The 20,626-nt window shown below is 36.3% G+C and overlaps 1 protein-coding gene across 1 annotated transcript; it reads left to right on the top strand.

Annotated features, from left to right (window-relative positions):
- Positions 1-18,133: 18,133 nt before the first annotated feature.
- On the top strand, positions 18,134-20,408 carry c1ql2 (complement component 1, q subcomponent-like 2). The gene is made up of 2 exons (XM_057336376.1): positions 18,134-18,913; positions 19,241-20,408. The coding sequence occupies exons 1-2, from the start codon at positions 18,344-18,346 to the stop codon at positions 19,418-19,420; spliced, it is 750 nt and encodes a 249-aa protein (XP_057192359.1). The 5' UTR covers positions 18,134-18,343; the 3' UTR covers positions 19,421-20,408.
- The last annotated feature ends 218 nt before the right edge of the window (positions 20,409-20,626 follow it).

The raw sequence follows: 20,626 nt of genomic DNA, 5'->3' as shown, positions 1-20,626 counted from the left end.
AACTACCTGTTTTGTGAAAGTGATTTCACCTCAGAATCATAGTACACCATCTCAGATTGTCCATCGTACAATATCAGGACAGTCTGATGTGGTGTTTTTAAATAAAAGTCCCCTGAATATCCTATATACACTGTTTTTTCCTATATGTTCAGATAGGTTTTAAAAAAAAACTACCTGTTTTGTGAAAGTGATTTCACCTCAGAATCATAGTACACCATCTCAGATTGTCCATCGTACAATATCAGGACAGTCTGATGTGGTGTTTTTAAATAAAAGTCCCCTGAATATCCTATATACACTGTTTTTTCCTATATGTTCAGATAGGTTTTAAAAAAAAACTACCTGTTTTGTGAAAGTGATTTCACCTCAGAATCATAGTACACCATCTCAGATTGTCCATCGTACAATATCAGGACAGTCTGATGTGGTGTTTTTAAATAAAAGTCCCCTGAATATCCTATATACACTGTTTTTTCCTATATGTTCAGATAGGTGTTAAAAAAAAACTACCTGTTTTGTGAAAGTGATTTCACCTCAGAATCATAGTACACCATCTCAGATTGTCCATCGTACAATATCAGGACAGTCTGATGTGGTGTTTTTAAATAAAAGTCCCCTGAATATCCTATATACACTGTTTTTTCCTATATGTTCAGATAGGTTTTAAAAAAAAACTACCTGTTTTGTGAAAGTGATTTCACCTCAGAATCATAGTACACCATCTCAGATTGTCCATCGTACAATATCAGGACTGTCTGATGTGGTGTTTTTAATTAAAAGTCCCCTGAATATCCTAAATACTATGTTTTTTATATGTTCAAGATAGGTGCTAAATAAAAGGAAACTACACTGTATTGTGAAAATGTGATTTCACCTATAGATCATAGTACACCATCTAGTTGTCCATCTATACAATATCAGCGACGTCTGATGTGGTGTTTTTAAAGTAAAGAGTCCCCTGAATATCCTATATATACATGTTTTTTTCATATGTTCAGATAGGTGTTAAAAGAAACTACGTATTGTAAATGTGATTTCACCTCAAATCAGTAGACATCTCAATGTCCATCGTAACAATCGGAGTCTGATGTGGTTTATATCCCTAATACATATCTGTTTTTAATTTCAGTGATAAAAAAACTGTTGTGATATTCACTAAACATAGTACACATCTCAATTGTCCATCATACAATATCGGACTCTGATGTGGTGTTTTTAAAAAAAGTCCCCTGAATATCCTATATAACTGTTTTTTCCTATATGTTCAGATAGGTTTTAAAAAAAAACTACCTGTTTTGTGAAAGTGATTTCACCTCAGAATCATAGTACACCATCTCAGATTGTCCATCGTACAATATCAGGACAGTCTGATGTGGTGTTTTTAAATAAAAGTCCCCTGAATATCCTATATACACTGTTTTTTCCTATATGTTCAGATAGGTTTTAAAAAAAAACTACCTGTTTTGTGAAAGTGATTTCACCTCAGAATCATAGTACACCATCTCAGATTGTCCATCGTACAATATCAGGACAGTCTGATGTGGTGTTTTTAAATAAAAGTCCCCTGAATATCCTATATACACTGTTTTTTCCTATATGTTCAGATAGGTTTAAAAAAAAACTACCTGTTTTGTGAAAGTGATTTCACCTCAGAATCATAGTACACCATCTCAGATTGTCCATCGTACAATATCAGGACAGTCTGATGTGGTGTTTTTAAATAAAAGTCCCCTGAATATCCTATATACACTGTTTTTTCCTATATGTTCAGATAGGTTTTAAAAAAAAACTACCTGTTTTGTGAAAGTGATTTCACCTCAGAATCATAGTACACCATCTCAGATTGTCCATCGTACAATATCAGGACAGTCTGATGTGGTGTTTTTAAATAAAAGTCCCCTGAATATCCTATATACACTGTTTTTTCCTATATGTTCAGATAGGTTTAAAAAAAAACTACCTGTTTTGTGAAAGTGATTTCACCTCAGAATCATAGTACACCATCTCAGATTGTCCATCGTACAATATCAGGACAGTCTGATGTGGTGTTTTTAAATAAAAGTCCCCTGAATATCCTATATACACTGTTTTTTCCTATATGTTCAGATAGGTTTTAAAAAAAAACTACCTGTTTTGTGAAAGTGATTTCACCTCAGAATCATAGTACACCATCTCAGATTGTCCATCGTACAATATCAGGACAGTCTGATGTGGTGTTTTTAAATAAAAGTCCCCTGAATATCCTATATACACTGTTTTTTCTATATGTTCAGATAGGTGTTAAAAAAACTACCTGTTTTGTGAAAGTGATTTCACCTCAGAATCATAGTACACCATCTCAGATTGTCCATCATACAATATCAGGACGTCTGATGTGGTGTTTTTAAATAAAAGTCCCCTGAATACCTATATACACTGTTTTTTCTATATGTTCAGATAGGTGTTAAAAGGAAACTACCTGTTTTGTGAAATGATTTCACTCAGAATCATAGTACACCATCTAATTGTCCATCGTACATATCAGACGTCTGATGTGGTGTTTTTAATAAAGTCCCTCAAAATGTCTCATATGCTATCTTCTACATTTCAGTTGTTAAAGGGAAACTTTATTTCCAAGAAAATAATTCCATATAAATCTGACAATTTCGTTTATGTGTTTTTATTCACTGCTGAGGTGGATTCTCTAACTCCACCTCACTTCAATTATTCCTTTTGTGTGGTGCTTATACTATAAAATTTAAAAATAATGATTAGATTTGACAAAGATCTAATTATTTTACTGTCCATAATTATTCTGATCTGTGTAAATGATTTATGTTAGAGATGCTAAAAAGTTTTAGCATCTGTCATTTGTTTTTGTTCTCAGTTTAGGCATTGACTCTTTGCTCTTGAGTATGAGAATATAACGGCTTTCCCTGGCTATGTGAATGTACATCTTTTACTATGTTTTAGAAATGTTTCTGATTTACACATTAAAGCCCATTGATCACAATAGTGATCACGAAAATTATTTGGTTTGGTTTGGTTTATTTCTTATAAAGCACATTTCTGCTGCCACACGGGCAGCCCAAAGTGCTGTACAATACATCCGATAATCATACACACAAAAAAAAAAAAAAATGGACAGAGCCAAACATAACAATAGAAAAAGGAAACACAAAACACAAAGCTCAATCGTCTAAACACATACAGAAATACATTAAGACAAAACAGATGTTACAGCTCTCCTAAGCCTGTTTAGAGTGCCGCAATACTTTGCCGGAGCCTACTTAATCAGGATCCAACGACATATTAAGGAAATGCTTAGTCAATGCAGATTTGAAAGCAGAGAGAGATGGGACAGATCTTATGGCTAAGGAAGGTTTTTCCATAAGCGAGGCCCTGCTATTGAAAAGGCCCTGTCCCCCTTCCTTTTTAATCTGGACGGAGGAACCTGGAGCAATAATTTATCGGCCGATCGTAGATTTCTTCCCGGTTTATAGAGGTAATCAAGTCTGACAAATACACTGGTGCAAGGCCATTAAGAGTTTTAAAAATCATAACTAATACCTTAAATCAATCCTATGGATCACCGGTAACCATTGTAATTAGTTAAAATAGGGGTTATTCTATCGCTCCTCTTCCCTCCAGTCAATAATCTGGCAGCTGCATTTTGCACGAGCTGCAGCCTATGTACCCTGAGTGAGGCAGTCCTGAGTACAAAGAATTACAATAGTCCAGCCTGGTTGAGACAAAAGCATGGATGATCTTCTCCAAATTACTATGGATAGCATAGGTTTCATTTTAGCTATGACCCGAATAAAGTAGAAGCATGTTTTCACCACTGAATTAACCTGTTTCACACAGTTCATCTCAGGTCAAAACCAACACCCAAGTTTTTAGCATGGGGATGGATGATTTCATTTTTATTTCAGGGAGTTACTAATAACACATAATTTGGATGTTTTTATGTTTAGGAAAAATGTGTGATTGTTTTTTTCTTTAATTGGTCTCATGTATGACTCTTTGTATGCATATATTTGCAATATATGCAATATTGTATAAATTAAAGAAGTGTGTACATTTAACCATCAAAATTTGTCAGTCATTGCCCATGATGCTTATTGCCTTATATGCTGCATCCACTGCTTTTTTCCCTTATCAACCATCGTTTCTTAGCATTATAGGAATATGTTTTTTCTTGTTGACTAAAGTGAAGAGGAGTTTTCTGTAACTTTTTTTTTTGTAATCTGTCTAAAAGAAAGACAGCTGAATGACCCTATTCAATGTTTTGATAAATAATCTTATATAAATCTTAAAATATTTTACCTTTCACCTATTAAATCTTTACACATCTCATAACCTTTTTTTTTTACCATTTATGTTTTTTAGTTTTCTCTTCTGTCCAGTAAAACTATCTCCAAATGTAATAATTGTGAAATGAAGTTATTTAAGTACAACTTAAAAAACATAAAGTTGTAAAATGCAACGCACATAACACAGCAGGAATTTTAATCACAAAACATCAACACAGACAGTATCCTTATTTGTGTATAAACCAGTTTTGTGTCTGTTACTTATGATACTTAACGTATTTTGCTGATGATAAAACCTTGAAACAAAACAATCACACTGATATATTGTAAGAGATGTCAGTGCAAGTTGTTTTCGATTAAGACACAACTAACATTTAAGTTCAGGGCCGTAGCCGGCCTTGTGGAAGGGGTGGTTCTTTTTCATTTTTGTCGTTTCCCCCACATTTATTATTATGATTTTTATGAAATACTTATAAGCTCTAACTCTAACACTGTTTATGTGAATGCCCCACTCTCCATACAAACGATAAAATGTGTAATCAGAGGACCACTACAAATCCAGCTGCTCATTACAAATACTCAGAAGAACTCCATGTTCTTTATTAATTGTCCAATTGTTAATTGGTAAGTTTTACTTTGAGGTGTTAATTAATACATTAACGTACAAACATTCACTAACATGTAGTTAACTTGGGCAGTTTTAACACATGAATCTCTGACCCTAGTATTACCTAAGGTTAGCCTTTCATGGCTCGTAGCAAGGGTTTGAAAATTAGTGAGTGGGGTGTCAATTTATAATATTACCAATAAATGCTATAATCATTCAACTTTAATAAATATAATAATAATAAATTAACAATTGATAAACTATATTATGTTATAACAGGGCTTGATACTGTGGCTAGTGGTTTTCAAAATGATAATTGCTCCGAGCGGGTCTCGACCAGCATCTGTCCGGATGGGAGACGAGCGCTTAACGAGGAGTGTCTGTCGATGAAAAATTTTGAAGTGTGGAGTCAGGTTTACTTGCACAGCTCTCTTCACTGGTCTCTGTTAACTAGCCACTCGCATTTTCACTGTAACAATTTTGTTGGGAAATATTTTATATGACTAAAGTTGACAATGGCATGCTGTGAGATCATGCGTCGAAAAACATGCCCAAAATAAAAACGTTGTGAAAAATAAATGCCTGTACGATATGATATTGAAAATGTAAGTTAGTTTGGCGAAAGGTGGATTCGAACCTGATTGATGGCGTCAAAACTACATGTCACACGTCTCTCGCCACTGAAGTAGTGTCGTTTTTGCACTTTTTTGTTGCTTCGACGCCCTATGATCCTAATTATTGGCAGTTATTTAAAAGGACACATTTTCGGTACAAAAATTCACAAAAAATGACTTAAATTCTGGACATTTGACAGTGAGGGGATTAGGGAATCCTCCCCTCAGCAGTGAATAAAAACAAACGAAATTGTCAGATTTATAATGGAATTATTTTCTTGGAACATGAAGTTTCCCTTTAACAACTGAAAATGTAGAAGATAGCATGTATGAGACATTTTGAAGGCATTTAAATATAAAACACCACATCATACAGTCCTGAAAATTAATGAGTGCCAATCTAGATGGTGTACTATGATTCTGAGGTGAAATCACTTTCACAAAACAGGTAGTTTCCTTTTAAAACCTATCTGAACATATAGAAAAAACAGTGTATATAGGATATTCAGGGGACTTTTATTTAAAAACACCACATCAGACTAGTCCTGATATTGTACGATGGACAATCTGAGATGGTGTACTATGATTCTGAGGTGAAATCACTTTCACAAAACAGGTAGTTTCTTTTTTAAACCTATCTGAACATATAGAAAAAACAGTGTATATAGGATATTCAGGGGACTTTTATTTAAAAACACCACATCAGACTGTCCTGATATTGTAGATGGACAATCTGAGATGGTGATACTATGATTCTGAGGTGAAATCACTTTCACAAAACAGGTAGTTTCTTTTAAACCTATCTGAACATATAGAAAAAACAGTGTATATAGGATATTCAGGGGACTTTTATTTAAAAACACCACATCAGACGTCCTGATATTGTACGATGGACAATCTGAGATGGTGTACTATGATTCTGAGGTGAAATCACTTTCACAAAACAGGTAGTTTTTTTTAAAACCTATCTGAACATATAGAAAAAACAGTGTATATAGGATATTCAGGGGACTTTTATTAAAAACACCACATCAGACGTCCGATATTGTAGATGGACAATCTGAGATGGTATACTATGATTCTGAGGTGAAATCACTTTCACAAACAGGTAGTTTCCTTTTAACACCTATCTGAACATATAGAAAAAACAGTGTATTATAGAGTATTCAGGGGACTTTTATTATAAAACACACATCAGACAGTCCTGATATTGTATGATGGACAATCTGAGATGGTGTACTATGATTCTGAGGTGAAATCACTTTCACAAAACAGGTAGTTTCCTTTTAACACCTATCTGAACATATAGAAAAAAACAGTGTATATAGGATATTCAGGGGACTTTTATTTAAAAACACCACATCAGACTGTCCTGATATTGTACGATGGACAATCTGAGATGGTGTACTATGATTCTGAGGTGAAATCACTTTCACAAAACAGGTAGTTTTTTTTTAAAACCTATCTGAACATATAGGAAAAAACAGTGTATATAGGATATTCAGGGGACTTTTATTTAAAAACACCACATCAGACTGTCCTGATATTGTACGATGGACAATCTGAGATGGTGTACTATGATTCTGAGGTGAAATCACTTTCACAAAACAGGTAGTTTTTTTTTAAAACCTATCTGAACATATAGGAAAAAACAGTGTATATAGGATATTCAGGGGACTTTTATTTAAAAACACCACATCAGACTGTCCTGATATTGTACGATGGACAATCTGAGATGGTGTACTATGATTCTGAGGTGAAATCACTTTCACAAAACAGGTAGTTTTTTTTTAAAACCTATCTGAACATATAGGAAAAAACAGTGTATATAGGATATTCAGGGGACTTTTATTTAAAAACACCACATCAGACTGTCCTGATATTGTACGATGGACAATCTGAGATGGTGTACTATGATTCTGAGGTGAAATCACTTTCACAAAACAGGTAGTTTTTTTTTAACACCTATCTGAACATATAGGAAAAAACAGTGTATATAGGATATTCAGGGGACTTTTATTTAAAAACACCACATCAGACTGTCCTGATATTGTACGATGGACAATCTGAGATGGTGTACTATGATTCTGAGGTGAAATCACTTTCACAAAACAGGTAGTTTTTTTTTAAAACCTATCTGAACATATAGGAAAAAACAGTGTATATAGGATATTCAGGGGACTTTTATTTAAAAACACCACATCAGACTGTCCTGATATTGTACGATGGACAATCTGAGATGGTGTACTATGATTCTGAGGTGAAATCACTTTCACAAAACAGGTAGTTTTTTTTTAAAACCTATCTGAACATATAGGAAAAAACAGTGTATATAGGTATATTCAGGGGACTTTTTACTTAAAAACCACCACATCAGACGTCTCTGATATTGTATCGATGGACAATCTGAGATGGTGTACTATGATTCTGAGGTGAAATCACTTTCACAAAACAGGTAGTTTTTTAAAACATCTGAACATATAGAAATAAACAGTGTATATAGGATATTCAGGGGACTTTTACTTAAAAACACCACATCAGACTGTCCTGATATTGTAGATGGACAATTGAGATGGTGTACTATGATTCTGAGGTGAAATCACTTTCACAAAACAGGTAGTTTTTTTTTTAAACCATCTGACATTAGAAAAACAGTGTATATAGGATATTCAGGGGACTTTTATTTAAAAACACCACATCAGACAGTCCTGATATTGTATCGATGGACAATCTGAGATGGTATACTATGATTATGAGGTGAAATCACTTCACAAATACGTAGTTTCCTTTTACACCTATCTGAACATATAGAAAAACACTGTATTTAGGATATTCAGGGGACTTTTACTTAAAAACACCACATCAGACTGTCCTGATATTGTAGATGGACAATCTGAGATGGTGTACTATGATTCTGAGGTGAAATCACTTTCACAAAACAGGTAGTTTTTTTTTAAAACCTATCTGAACATATAGGAAAAAACAGTGTATATAGGATATTCAGGGGACTTTTATTTAAAAACACCACATCAGACTGTCCTGATATTGTAGATGGACAATCTGAGATGGTGTACTATGATTCTGAGGTGAAATCACTTTCACAAAACAGGTAGTTTTTTTTTAACACCTATCTGAACATATAGAAAAAACAGTGTATATAGGATATTCAGGGGACTTTTATTTAAAAACACCACATCAGACTGTCCTGATATTGTACGATGGACAATCTGAGATGGTGTACTATGATTCTGAGGTGAAATCACTTTCACAAAACAGGTAGTTTTTTTTTAACACCTATCTGAACATATAGGAAAAAACAGTGTATATAGGATATTCAGGGGACTTTTATTTAAAAACACCACATCAGACTGTCCTGATATTGTACGATGGACAATCTGAGATGGTGTACTATGATTCTGAGGTGAAATCACTTTCACAAAACAGGTAGTTTTTTTTTAAAACCTATCTGAACATATAGAAAACAGTGTATATAGGTTATTCAGGGGACTTTTATTTAAAACAATCACATCAGACGTCCTGATATTGTAGATGGACAATATGAGATGGTGTACTATGATTGCTGAGGTGAAATCACTTTCACAAAACAGGTAGTTTCCTTTTTAGACCTATTTGAACATATAGAAAAAAACAGTGTATATAAGGATATTCAGGGGACTTTTTACTTAAAAACACCACATCAGACTGTCCTGATATTGTAAGATGGACAATCTGAGATGGTTATCTATGATTATGAGGGTGAAATCACTTTCACAAAACAGGTAGTTTTTTTTAGAACTATCTGAACATATAGGAAAAACAGTGTATATAGGATATTCAGGGGACTTTTATTTAAAAACATCACTCAGACGTCCGATATGTAGCGATGGACCAATCTGAAGATGGTGTACTATGATTCTGAGGTGAAATCACTTTCACAAACGGTAGTTTTTTTTAGAAACCTATCTGAACATATAGGAAAAAACAGTGTATATAGGATATTCAGGGGACTTTTATTTAAAACACCACATCAGACTGTCCTGATATTGTACGATGGACAATCTGAGATGGTGTACTATGATTCTGAGGTGAAATCACTTTCACAAAACAGGTAGTTTTTTTTTAAAACCTATCTGAACATATAGGAAAAAACAGTGTATATAGGATATTCAGGGGACTTTTATTTAAAAACACCACATCAGACTGTCCTGATATTGTACGATGGACAATCTGAGATGGTGTACTATGATTCTGAGGTGAAATCACTTTCACAAAACAGGTAGTTTTTTTTTAAACCTATCTGAACATATAGGAAAAAACAGTGTATATAGGATATTCAGGGGACTTTTATTTAAAAACACCACATCAGACTGTCCTGATATTGTACGATGGACAATCTGAGATGGTGTACTATGATTCTGAGGTGAAATCACTTTCACAAAACAGGTAGTTTTTTTTTAAAACCTATCTGAACATATAGGAAAAAACAGTGTATATAGGATATTCAGGGGACTTTTATTTAAAAACACCACATCAGACTGTCCTGATATTGTACGATGGACAATCTGAGATGGTGTACTATGATTCTGAGGTGAAATCACTTTCACAAAACAGGTAGTTTTTTTTTAAAACCTATCTGAACATATAGGAAAAAACAGTGTATATAGGATATTCAGGGGACTTTTATTTAAAAACACCACATCAGACTGTCCTGATATTGTACGATGGACAATCTGAGATGGTGTACTATGATTCTGAGGTGAAATCACTTTCACAAAACAGGTAGTTTTTTTTTAAAACCTATCTGAACATATAGGAAAAAACAGTGTATATAGGATATTCAGGGGACTTTTATTTAAAAACACCACATCAGACTGTCCTGATATTGTACGATGGACAATCTGAGATGGTGTACTATGATTCTGAGGTGAAATCACTTTCACAAAACAGGTAGTTTTTTTTTAAACCTATCTGAACATATAGGAAAAAACAGTGTATATAGGATATTCAGGGGACTTTTACTTAAAAACACCACATCAGACTGTCCTGATATTGTGTATTAAAAGTTATCTATTTGTCAGTTATTTTTAGTTATTTCATGGTCAGTTATGGTCTGAGTCTGACTCTCTAACCACCAGGCCACAACTTCCCCACTAGGCCAAAACCAACCACCAGAATGCCTTAGCAACGACCTAGCAACCACACAGAGAACGCCACACAAACCTCATAGCAACACTCTTACAACCACCAAAATACCTCATCAACGGCCTAGAAATCACCCAGAACATCATAGAAACTACATAGCAACCGTTTAACATAATCTCTCATTGCACTAGCAACATCACTCGCCATCGGAAAAACACTAGCAAATGATAGTGTGCGAAACCGCTTTTATTTTGAAATTTGTCCTCACGCGCTCCTACCGCAATCTGTCATATATGCGCGCACAGAAAACCACCGTGAGGGCTGGCTTGACAGTCATTTTCAAAGTGGAGGCTGGCCTGACCGCAGTAAACTATCGATGAAGTAAATTTAATCAAATTCATTAAGTAAATTACTAAGCCTGCCTTTCGCTGGCCGACTGTGAACAGCAACAAATTGATCCTTGGGTGCAGCATGTCATAGCTGTGTTTTATAATGAATCAAGGACTGGAACTAAAGGTTATATCATTTTAAATAACATTGATGACAACAAAGTAGCACGTTTGTATTTTCCTTGTTTTCCTTTTGCTGTTCTTTTCCGCTGAGGTTTTTGATGCTGAAGAGTTGATAAAATCTCATAGCTCTTGCTGTTCTGCAATATAAAGTACAGAAAACACATAAAAATACATTATTTTAGGGAGCTACTCCTTTATTTGACTTCAGTAACATTGTTTTACATGACAATTACGATGGCATCATTAACAGTGTATATTGTAGCTAACCTGTTGGCTGGTAGCGTTTTTAAAGAAATGTTTTGATTCCGATGTCCTTCTCTAGCCTGCTGATCCTCCACGCCTCACTCACAGTTCGATTCCTTTATGCAGTGTTATCCGCTTTATATATGAAAGCGATTTAACCTCGTATCAATCGCTACATTTGCACAGCATACAGCAGTACAACAACTTCCTGTTTTCATCGGTCCGCCAGCAACACTGCTCCGTGCGTCGTCGCATGCTCTCAATTACCAGTTCCGCTGTTTCACATTGGCTCGTTTTTTTGCAGGTTTAGCATATTGGATAAATTACGGTCATTTCAATGTCAACGACATACATTTTTAAACCAGCACATTAAAATAAATAAAACCATTTAAAGATATCCGGAAAATAGTATATTTTAAAGAATAGTTATCTGGATCAGAAATTAAATCATTTTATTTTACCTCAAATGTTGCATGCGTTTTCTTCATGCCAGAAGCAGACATAGAAATGACAAGCAAGGTATTGGAGTTTTTATATAAATGGCAACATTATATTCTCCCAAATTTTATTTTATTTGTCAAATTCTATTAAATTTGAGTGTATTTAAATTAAATGCTAGTATTTAAAATGTGTAAAAACCCCAAACAATAAACTTGTACAATTTAAAAACGATTTAATAAAGGTTTACACGTAACCCAATGTTCAGCTTTTTCTTTTAATCATGATGCTAAGCATTTTACCTCACGCAGAACAGGAAAACTCGCTAAATAAAGCAGACAGCACATAACAACTTAAAGAACATAAAAACACTCCAGTTGGTAGGATGGTTGTCCTGTTCTCGTCGTTTAAATTGAGGTAGAACAAACATATTTACATGATAGTGTAAATATGTGAGAGTGAAAGTCAGTCCGCTGGCTCGGTCTGTTTACAAGAACACCTGCTGAATAGAATTACGCTTCATCGTGCGCTGTTTTTGCTCATTTCTTTAATTTCTTATGCCAAATAATGAAACCATGGCAAAGAACTGACTGAGTTTTAATGTGTTTTAAATATAATTAAACCCAATCCATGACCTTCCAGGCCATACAGCTGGGGTTCTTCAACTTTTTCATTCCGGGACACTTAAAAGGTCAACATTGATTTCACATATTTTGCACATTAAAAATTATCCAAATTAATAATTCATAATAAGTTTGATTTTTTGTGACCCAAAATTCCTAAAATCAATCAAATAAAAATGTATCCTAGTCCAAATTTGCAGACAGACAGCCCAGACCGATATGGAACGCGTGCTAACGCTAACTTTCTCCCATTGCTGTCTAGCATACTGTAGGTCATGCATACCAAGTAATATTAAAATACTTTACAGTATAAATATATATTTACCCCTTAATCCCCAAACTTTGCATATTGTTCCCCTTTACCTACTGAAATGCCTACTGAAGAGGTACTTATTGTTACATATAGTTAATCATGCGGTACATTGCGGGTTGTTTTAAATAAAGGTTTCAGGGTCAAGGATATCAGATTGTGTGTATATTTATTGTTCTTACCCTTTAACTTCGTGGAGCAAAAACAGTCCCCACTTATATCTGGTTGCTACTTCTTTATTACCCAAACTTAAAATATTGTTCCCTTATACCTACACGTACAGGTACACTATAATTACCTAAACTAACACCGTAAATGTACACTTTACTTACGCAGTTCTTTGCGGATTGTATATCTGGTTGCTACTTCTTTATTACCCGAATTAATGTTTTGTTCCCTCATACCTACACGTAGGTACACTATAGTTACCAAAACTTACACCATAAAATCAGTCTACTTACGCGGTACTTTGCGGGTCGTAATCTAAAGCGTTACCCACCTTTTTTATAACATACTATTTTATAATTTTTAGTAACAACCTATTTCGTCTACAGTTCTGATGAGTTTTAATTAATGTGTTTGAAATAAAACTGACCTAGTTGGATGCTATGCAACATCATGAAATATTTCAGGAGCAGGTTTTTTGGTTGTTTATATAAAAAGTGACATAATTGCTTCACGGAAAGTTATACTTAACGTTAAATCTAATATTCAATTACACTATAAAGGGGAATAATTAAAATGAACCTATGGGTTTTTTGGCATTGTGCAGCTCTAAAGAGAAACAAATGTGTATTTCTTCTACATTTCTATTAAAAAAGGGTCCTGGCATTTAAAGGCGCAGTTCTTGAAAATCAGCGGCCACTAGCATTGTATTATAGTTTTGCAACGAATCTCTGAGTCATTTGCCCACCCCTCCCTTTCGAATTACGACGGTGGCCGCAACAGTAAAAAAAGATGTCGTCTACTGAGACAGCTGATAGCAGTGATACAAGCAACGATGTTTCTTTACAAAGGTAAGGCAATATATTAACGTCATTAATCATTTAACATGTATTCTATTGCGAAAGTTACTGTTGCAATTCTATAATTAGATATATTTCTTGCGTGCTATCTAGTACACGCTGAGAGTAGTGAAGTAACTAAAGTTAGCTAATAGTAAATAGCAACGCTGTTCAAAGCGTTTGATCTGACAGCGACATAGGCAGTTATTTATTTATTATTTACTAATGTAGCTAATATTGTATAATGAAGAAAAACTATTTCCCATACACCTCGTTTTGCACACGTTGCTCCTCCTGTCCTGCTGTGTTTTGTAGTCCGCTATCACGTGACTCAGCAGCCAAGCGCAAGCACGCAGACGCTGCTGCAGCCAGCAAAAAGAAAAGGAGCATCGTGTGGAGTTTTTTCTCCTCGGTGAATAAAAACACTGCGAACTGCGTTGTATGGCAGTGGGCCTTTGGGGTTAAAAAAACAAAGATTTAAAGTACTTTATTATTTAAGCACTTTATCTACTTTGTGTCGCAAACAATTGTGTGCACTTTGTTTATAAATTCACTTAAAAAGTGTAATGAAAGGGAAACATGTTAATTTGTTCTATTATTTTGTCTAAACATAACACTGAACAAAAACGGAAAAGCAGTTTTAAAATCTTTGTTCTTGAGTAATAATTTTGTCCACTTTGTTTTTTTTAAAGCTAGAGAAGTAGTACTGGGATAACGAGAAATTGTTTTGTTATATATCGTTTTTCTGTTCTGTTAATCTGTTATTGTTACTATTTTCCAGTAATAATTTGGTGCAAAGTTCATCTTTGCAAATTCGATAGATAAATAAAATAGATTTATTTGGTTTAAATGATGTCCAGTGTTTTAACATCTACATGATTAATTAGCCTACAGGCAAATTAAGAGCACAAATCACAAAATATTTTAGTGGTCATGAAAATGTATTCAGATTTAGCATATTAATGATGCATTCATCTGATAAATCATGACATTTCATCTACAGGAAAGTAAATGTAAGTTCAAGTGAATGCTTTTTAAAAGTAAAAAGTATTGGTATCGGTATCGAAATCGGCAATACTGGCCCTGCATTTACTTGGTATCGGATCGATACTAAATTTTACAGTATCGCCCACCACTACTGCCTAGAGTGCATCCAAAAGTTAACATTCGTTTTCCGGTAATATTGATCAGAATGTCGTTTCAAGTAGACAGTGCGCCCATGTTCACAAACGGCGCCGCTAAACTTCCTATTTTAGATTTCAAAATAAAAGTATGTGCGACAAAAAACTCAAAAAAAACAATAAAACAAATAGGAACACCGTAACACAACAAGTATAATACATCAAAGAATATTACTCAACCAAGACACAAACAAATAGAGAGACCCCATTTCTTTTGCATCTGTTTTAATTCTTGTAAAAGTCCTTTCTCAATATTCAATGGAACCACCGCCCTGAATGGCTGCAGGTGGAGGTGTAGGATCACTTCAATGGTTGGGGGGTTTAATGGTCATTTACATTGGCCGCGTCTTCCAAGCCACCTGCGCATCCATATATGCCGGCGTCTCTCTTTGTTTTAAGCGTTTCGACACACAGAACTGAGAGGATGGCCAAGGCAGTGCATTTCTTCGTTCAAAGCATGTAGTAAACTGCCACACCAGGTGATCGGAGTTCCCACGTGTGTACTTCACACGCACAGTGAGAGAGCAGCAAGTAGCAGAGCGAAAATCGGACCGCACAGTGAGAGCACATAAATCGCGAGCTTGATATTTACTTCGCATACGGTTTACTCGTACAGTGTGAGTTGGTATTTCACAAGAACTTCGCTGAAATCGCACAGCGTATGCCCGCCTTTAGTAATCTAGTAATCTAGTAATCTATTTAGTAATTTAGAATCTGTGGCCACGGATTTGTGGCTCTTGTTTTTTTTTCTCCGACGGGTGCCTAGTTGGGCTCCGTATCATTCAGATTGGATTTCAGCTTCAGTGTTTTTTTTAACAACGCAGCTCATATTGCCATCGCGACAGAAAAAAAACGAGTCGCTTTCACCCCAAAATGGCGGAATTCGCAGTGCGCTGGTGTTGCAATGGAACGTTCTATAGAGTTTTGGCTCTTGGTATCTATAATCTTTGGCGGCGCTGCGCTGCTCCCGGACGGCATGTGACAAAGTACCGCGAGAGCGATTGTAATCGTTACGGAGCAAGCTGCACTCAGATTCCCCAGTCACGGTATTTTTATGTAATTTCGGGGATCGGATTTGCGCAGCGCTGCATGACGTTTAAGTCATTACTAGATGGTAACAAACAGGTGAGTTTGATCAGGGTTAAGGCTGCAGGAAGTTGACGTCGCGGGCCACAGAGTTTAGAACCACCAGTAGTCTACATCATAAGCAGTGTTGGGTAAGTTACTCTGAAAAAGTAAATAATTATTAGTTACTAATTACATATTCAATAGTGTAATTAGATTACTGTACAAATTACTCTCTAAAAAGTATTTAATTACTTATTACTTTCTATATCCTACATCAACTTGCTAAATGACTGTCATGAATTGGTGAGGTGCAAGGACAGAGAACCCAAACGCAGACAGCTGGTAAGGGGTTAACAAGACATTTTAATAATAAAACAAAACAAAAACCCACGAGGGGGTAACATAATAAAACAAGGGAAGATCACGACATGACAAAACAGGACTAAGACTAACACTGAAACCAGACTGGAGATAACATAAACAAGGACTACAATAAACTTGACAGGGACCAAGAACTCACCAGACAAATGACACAAACACAACAGTACAATGAACCAGCACAAGACAAGAGACACAGGTCAATATATAGGGAGATAAATCAAGAGGGGACAGGTGTGGGGCATGAACTAATAATTATCACTAAGGAGGAAACAAGAGGGCAGGAACAATGACAAGACCTGGAGAGAGCATATAGAAGGCCAGAAGGGTCAAAATGCCTCTCTCCAGATGAAACAAGAGGTTCTGTCATGGCTCTGCCACAAGATCAAGAAAAGCAAGACAAAATGGGGCAGAACCATGACAATGACTAAATGTAAACCTTGGTTAGAACTGATTCAAGGATTGACATGAAATGGCTCTTTTAGTTCATTCAAATAAATAATATAAAACAACATAAAGTAGTAATTATTAACAGACCAAAGTATTTGAGAATTATACATTAAAATTGTACAAATTTGAGAATTATACATTAAAACACAGATTTTAAAGTTAGACTTTGAATTTTGATGTATGTTCCACTATTGCGCACACATCTATTACACAAAGTATTTAGTTTAATTACATCAGAAGTAACTGTAATTAAATTAAAAGAAAAATTGATTAATCCCTTATACTTTACTTGTTCAAGGGAAAAGTAATTTAATTACAGTAACTAATTACTTAGCAAGTTACACCCAACACTGATCATAAGCCTGTGTCAATGCCATGCATTTTTGCTGATTGTAAACAAAACCTTATGACAACTCAATAAATGATTTATTTGAGAAAAGTCTATTTTCACAAAAATATTTAATAATCAATTAACAGAAAGTTACAAAACAGCTCAATGTTTAATGTCTAGTTGTGATAGACTCAAAATAAAAAATAAGCTATTAAAAGCTTGTGCGAGACATTTGTATCCTTTAAATAATGATCGTACTTTGTTTTGGATTATGTCCCATGTCAGAGGTGCCCTGAATATCACACAAAAGTTTCTCAATTCCAAGTTTCACTGTAATACCTGTGAACTGGGAAAATCTCTATTTTAATTATTTAAACCCTTTCTAATATAGAACTATGAACAGTCATGCTTGATTGTTGTGATTTACCACAGGCCAGTTTTTTAGCACATTCCTCTAATGTGATTTTCATAATATTTTGATCAGTATTGTAATTTCTCATTGAATATACTTTAATGCTCTGTGACCGCTTATAGGTTATTTACAGTGCATGAACACAGCAAATTACTGTAGTTTTCACATAGTACTTGTTTGTTGTGACTTACAGGACAGAACTGGTTACTGTGACTTTGTACAGCACATTCCTCTTTAATGTGATTTTCACAATATTTTGACCAGTATGGTAATTTCTCATTGAATATACAGTAATTCACTGTGACCCCTAATACAGTTATTTCCAGTGCATGAACACAGTGAATTACTGTAGATTTCACATGTATTTTTTACAGCGTTTAGTTCGAAACCCCCTGGTGTAGATCATAAATTATGTCAGCGTGCTATCTCTCTCGTGATCGTACAGACACCAGCGCGCGTCTGTCTCGGTCGCGTGCGCAAACGCCGAGAGTTTCACTGCAGGCACAGTGATGCTGTTCTGCCAGGGGTCAGAGTTTTGACACATTCGAGTGCCGCTTTTGCTGCTGCTGTGTCTCTTCTTATTTATATATTCAAAGGAGAGAGGTCTGTTGCTTGTCCCGCAGTTGTTTCCAAGCTCGCGTCACCATTACATCCAAAAACGAGCCGGACTTTTTAGCGCGCGCTTCTCGGGTGCTCCAACACAAGCGAGTGATCGGCGCTGTCGTGGGCATCGTCATGGTCGCGGCGCTAATCATCGCGATCCCTCTTGTGCTCCAGACCTCCGTGATCTCAGCGCACTACGAGATGATGGGCACCTGCCGGATGATCTGCGACCCGTACAACCCCAAAAAGAGCACCACCGCGCTGGAGGTCATGCAAGACCTCAGCGGCATCCCGCCGTCCTTTGCGCAAGGGACCAGAGGCGAACCGGGACGACCGGGCAAACCGGGACCGAGAGGTCCACTTGGCGAACCTGGCCCGCCTGGTCCGAGGGGACCACCCGGAGACTCAGGAAGACCCGGATTCACCGGCGTCACGTCGGGGACGGCAAGGACCGAGACGGGAGACGCTGGCCCCGCGTTAGGGAACGTCAAGATCGCGTTTTACGTCGGTCTCAAAAACCCTCACGAGGGCTACGAGGTGCTCCGCTTTGACGATGTTGTGACAAACGTGGGAAATCACTACGACCCCACCACCGGCAAGTTCACGTGCCAGGTGTCCGGGATTTACTACTTCACCTATCATGTGCTGATGCGCGGTGGGGACGGCACGAGCATGTGGGCAGACCTCTGTAAAAACGGACAGGTAAGCACGAGTCTGTTCATTTTGTAAGAAAAGTGCGAGACAGGGAATTTATACCAAGAAAAAAATGCACGCGCTGGCCCCTGGTATACACGAATGATGTTTGCGCAAACTTTGTGACGGTTGAGATGATGTGATTCGCTTTGAAATGTAGAGACAAAGTTCTAAGACCTTTTCTAATAGTGTAGCCGAATTCACACAAAGTAACTATAAAGTAACTAAGCAAACATTGAATGAAAAAATTTCAGGTACAGAGGTACGGACCCGTCTTAAACGGCAGGTTTTCGCAGACAGTGTCAGTGTAACAGTACTGTGCGTTTATTTGGACAGGTGCGCGCCAGTGCCATCGCGCAGGACGCGGACCAGAACTACGATTACGCGAGTAACAGCGCAGTGCTTCATCTGGACTCCGGAGACGAGATTTACGTCAAACTCGAAGGAGGAAAGGCGCACGGAGGAAACAACAATAAATACAGCACATTCTCCGGCTTTATTCTGTATCCAGATTGAGATGCGCAATGCTTTAGTGACTTCTCCATGTATACTGTGGTTGGGAATATATGGATCATCTTCTGTGTGCGCCTGCGTGAGAACATCTGCGTTGTATGTTCTGTCCAATTCCGTTTTTAAAGATGTGCTGTGTTTGTATGCCTGTTTAACACAGAATGACGGACACATGAAATCAGGATGTCAGACATTAGTTGACACTCTTAATTGTTCTCTCTGCGTTTGTTTGCCCAAATCAATTTATTTTCATGCCATCAACATTTATAAGCATACTGTGTGTTGATTATTCACATGTTCATATATATTTTATATATTATTCTTTTAAATATTAAAAGCCTTTGTGGTGTTCATTTGATGTATGTATTGTATGGATAATATTAAAGTATTATGGGTACTCTCGACAGAAAAGCTGAGTATACAACAACCAACTTTTTATTATTTCAAGAACCTTAAAATCCGCTCTCAACTGAAATGTTACATTCATCAGTAGTCTATACAGTAGTGGTCATGATCGTATTGCAGAACTCTGTCTCAAACAGAGGTGAGCATTAGAGAATTACAATGTTTTGATTTTGTATGTAAATAAGTGTGTGCGTGTGTGTGTGTGCGCGCGTGTGTGTGTGTGTGCGTGCGTGTGTGTGTGTGTGTGTGTGTGCGCGCGCGCGCGTGCGTGCGTGTGTGCGCGTGTGTTTTAATGAAGTGTTGTCACTCAGCATGAATCTCTGGGACTTCACTTTTGACCTTACAGGTTCTTCTGAGACCTCCAGCAGCAGTGCGGATAATCCGCCGTGCATGCCAAACCACAATCACAACCACAGAGAGAAAGAGAGAGAATTCCTGAACAGAAAATCATTCTTATAACGTCTCCACCCTTTACCGTTTACGCAATTAACCTGACATTATAGTGCTGTGATTCTGATTGTGGTTAATCAAAAAGCAAAGAGCTTTTCTAAAGTAAAACCTGTGTGCAGAAAGATTAATAAACATTCTCTCAAACAACATGAGGGTCAATCCATCTGTCTTACACACACAGTATAATCACAACAGTCATTTCACTTATAACAGCTAAACATCATACGGTTTGATCGTCATGAAGAGCTGTGTTTTATTAGTCATTTGCTTAGTTTAATGTTTTTAAACAGATCACTTTAGTGAAAGTGACCTATTAGTCAGATATGGTGACCCGTACCCGAAATGTGACCTCTGCAT

This window comes from Triplophysa rosa, linkage group LG6 (assembly GCF_024868665.1).
Source record: "Triplophysa rosa linkage group LG6, Trosa_1v2, whole genome shotgun sequence".
Classification (NCBI taxonomy): domain Eukaryota; kingdom Metazoa; phylum Chordata; class Actinopteri; order Cypriniformes; family Nemacheilidae; genus Triplophysa; species Triplophysa rosa.
This window is presented reverse-complemented; position numbering and strand designations above follow the sequence as displayed.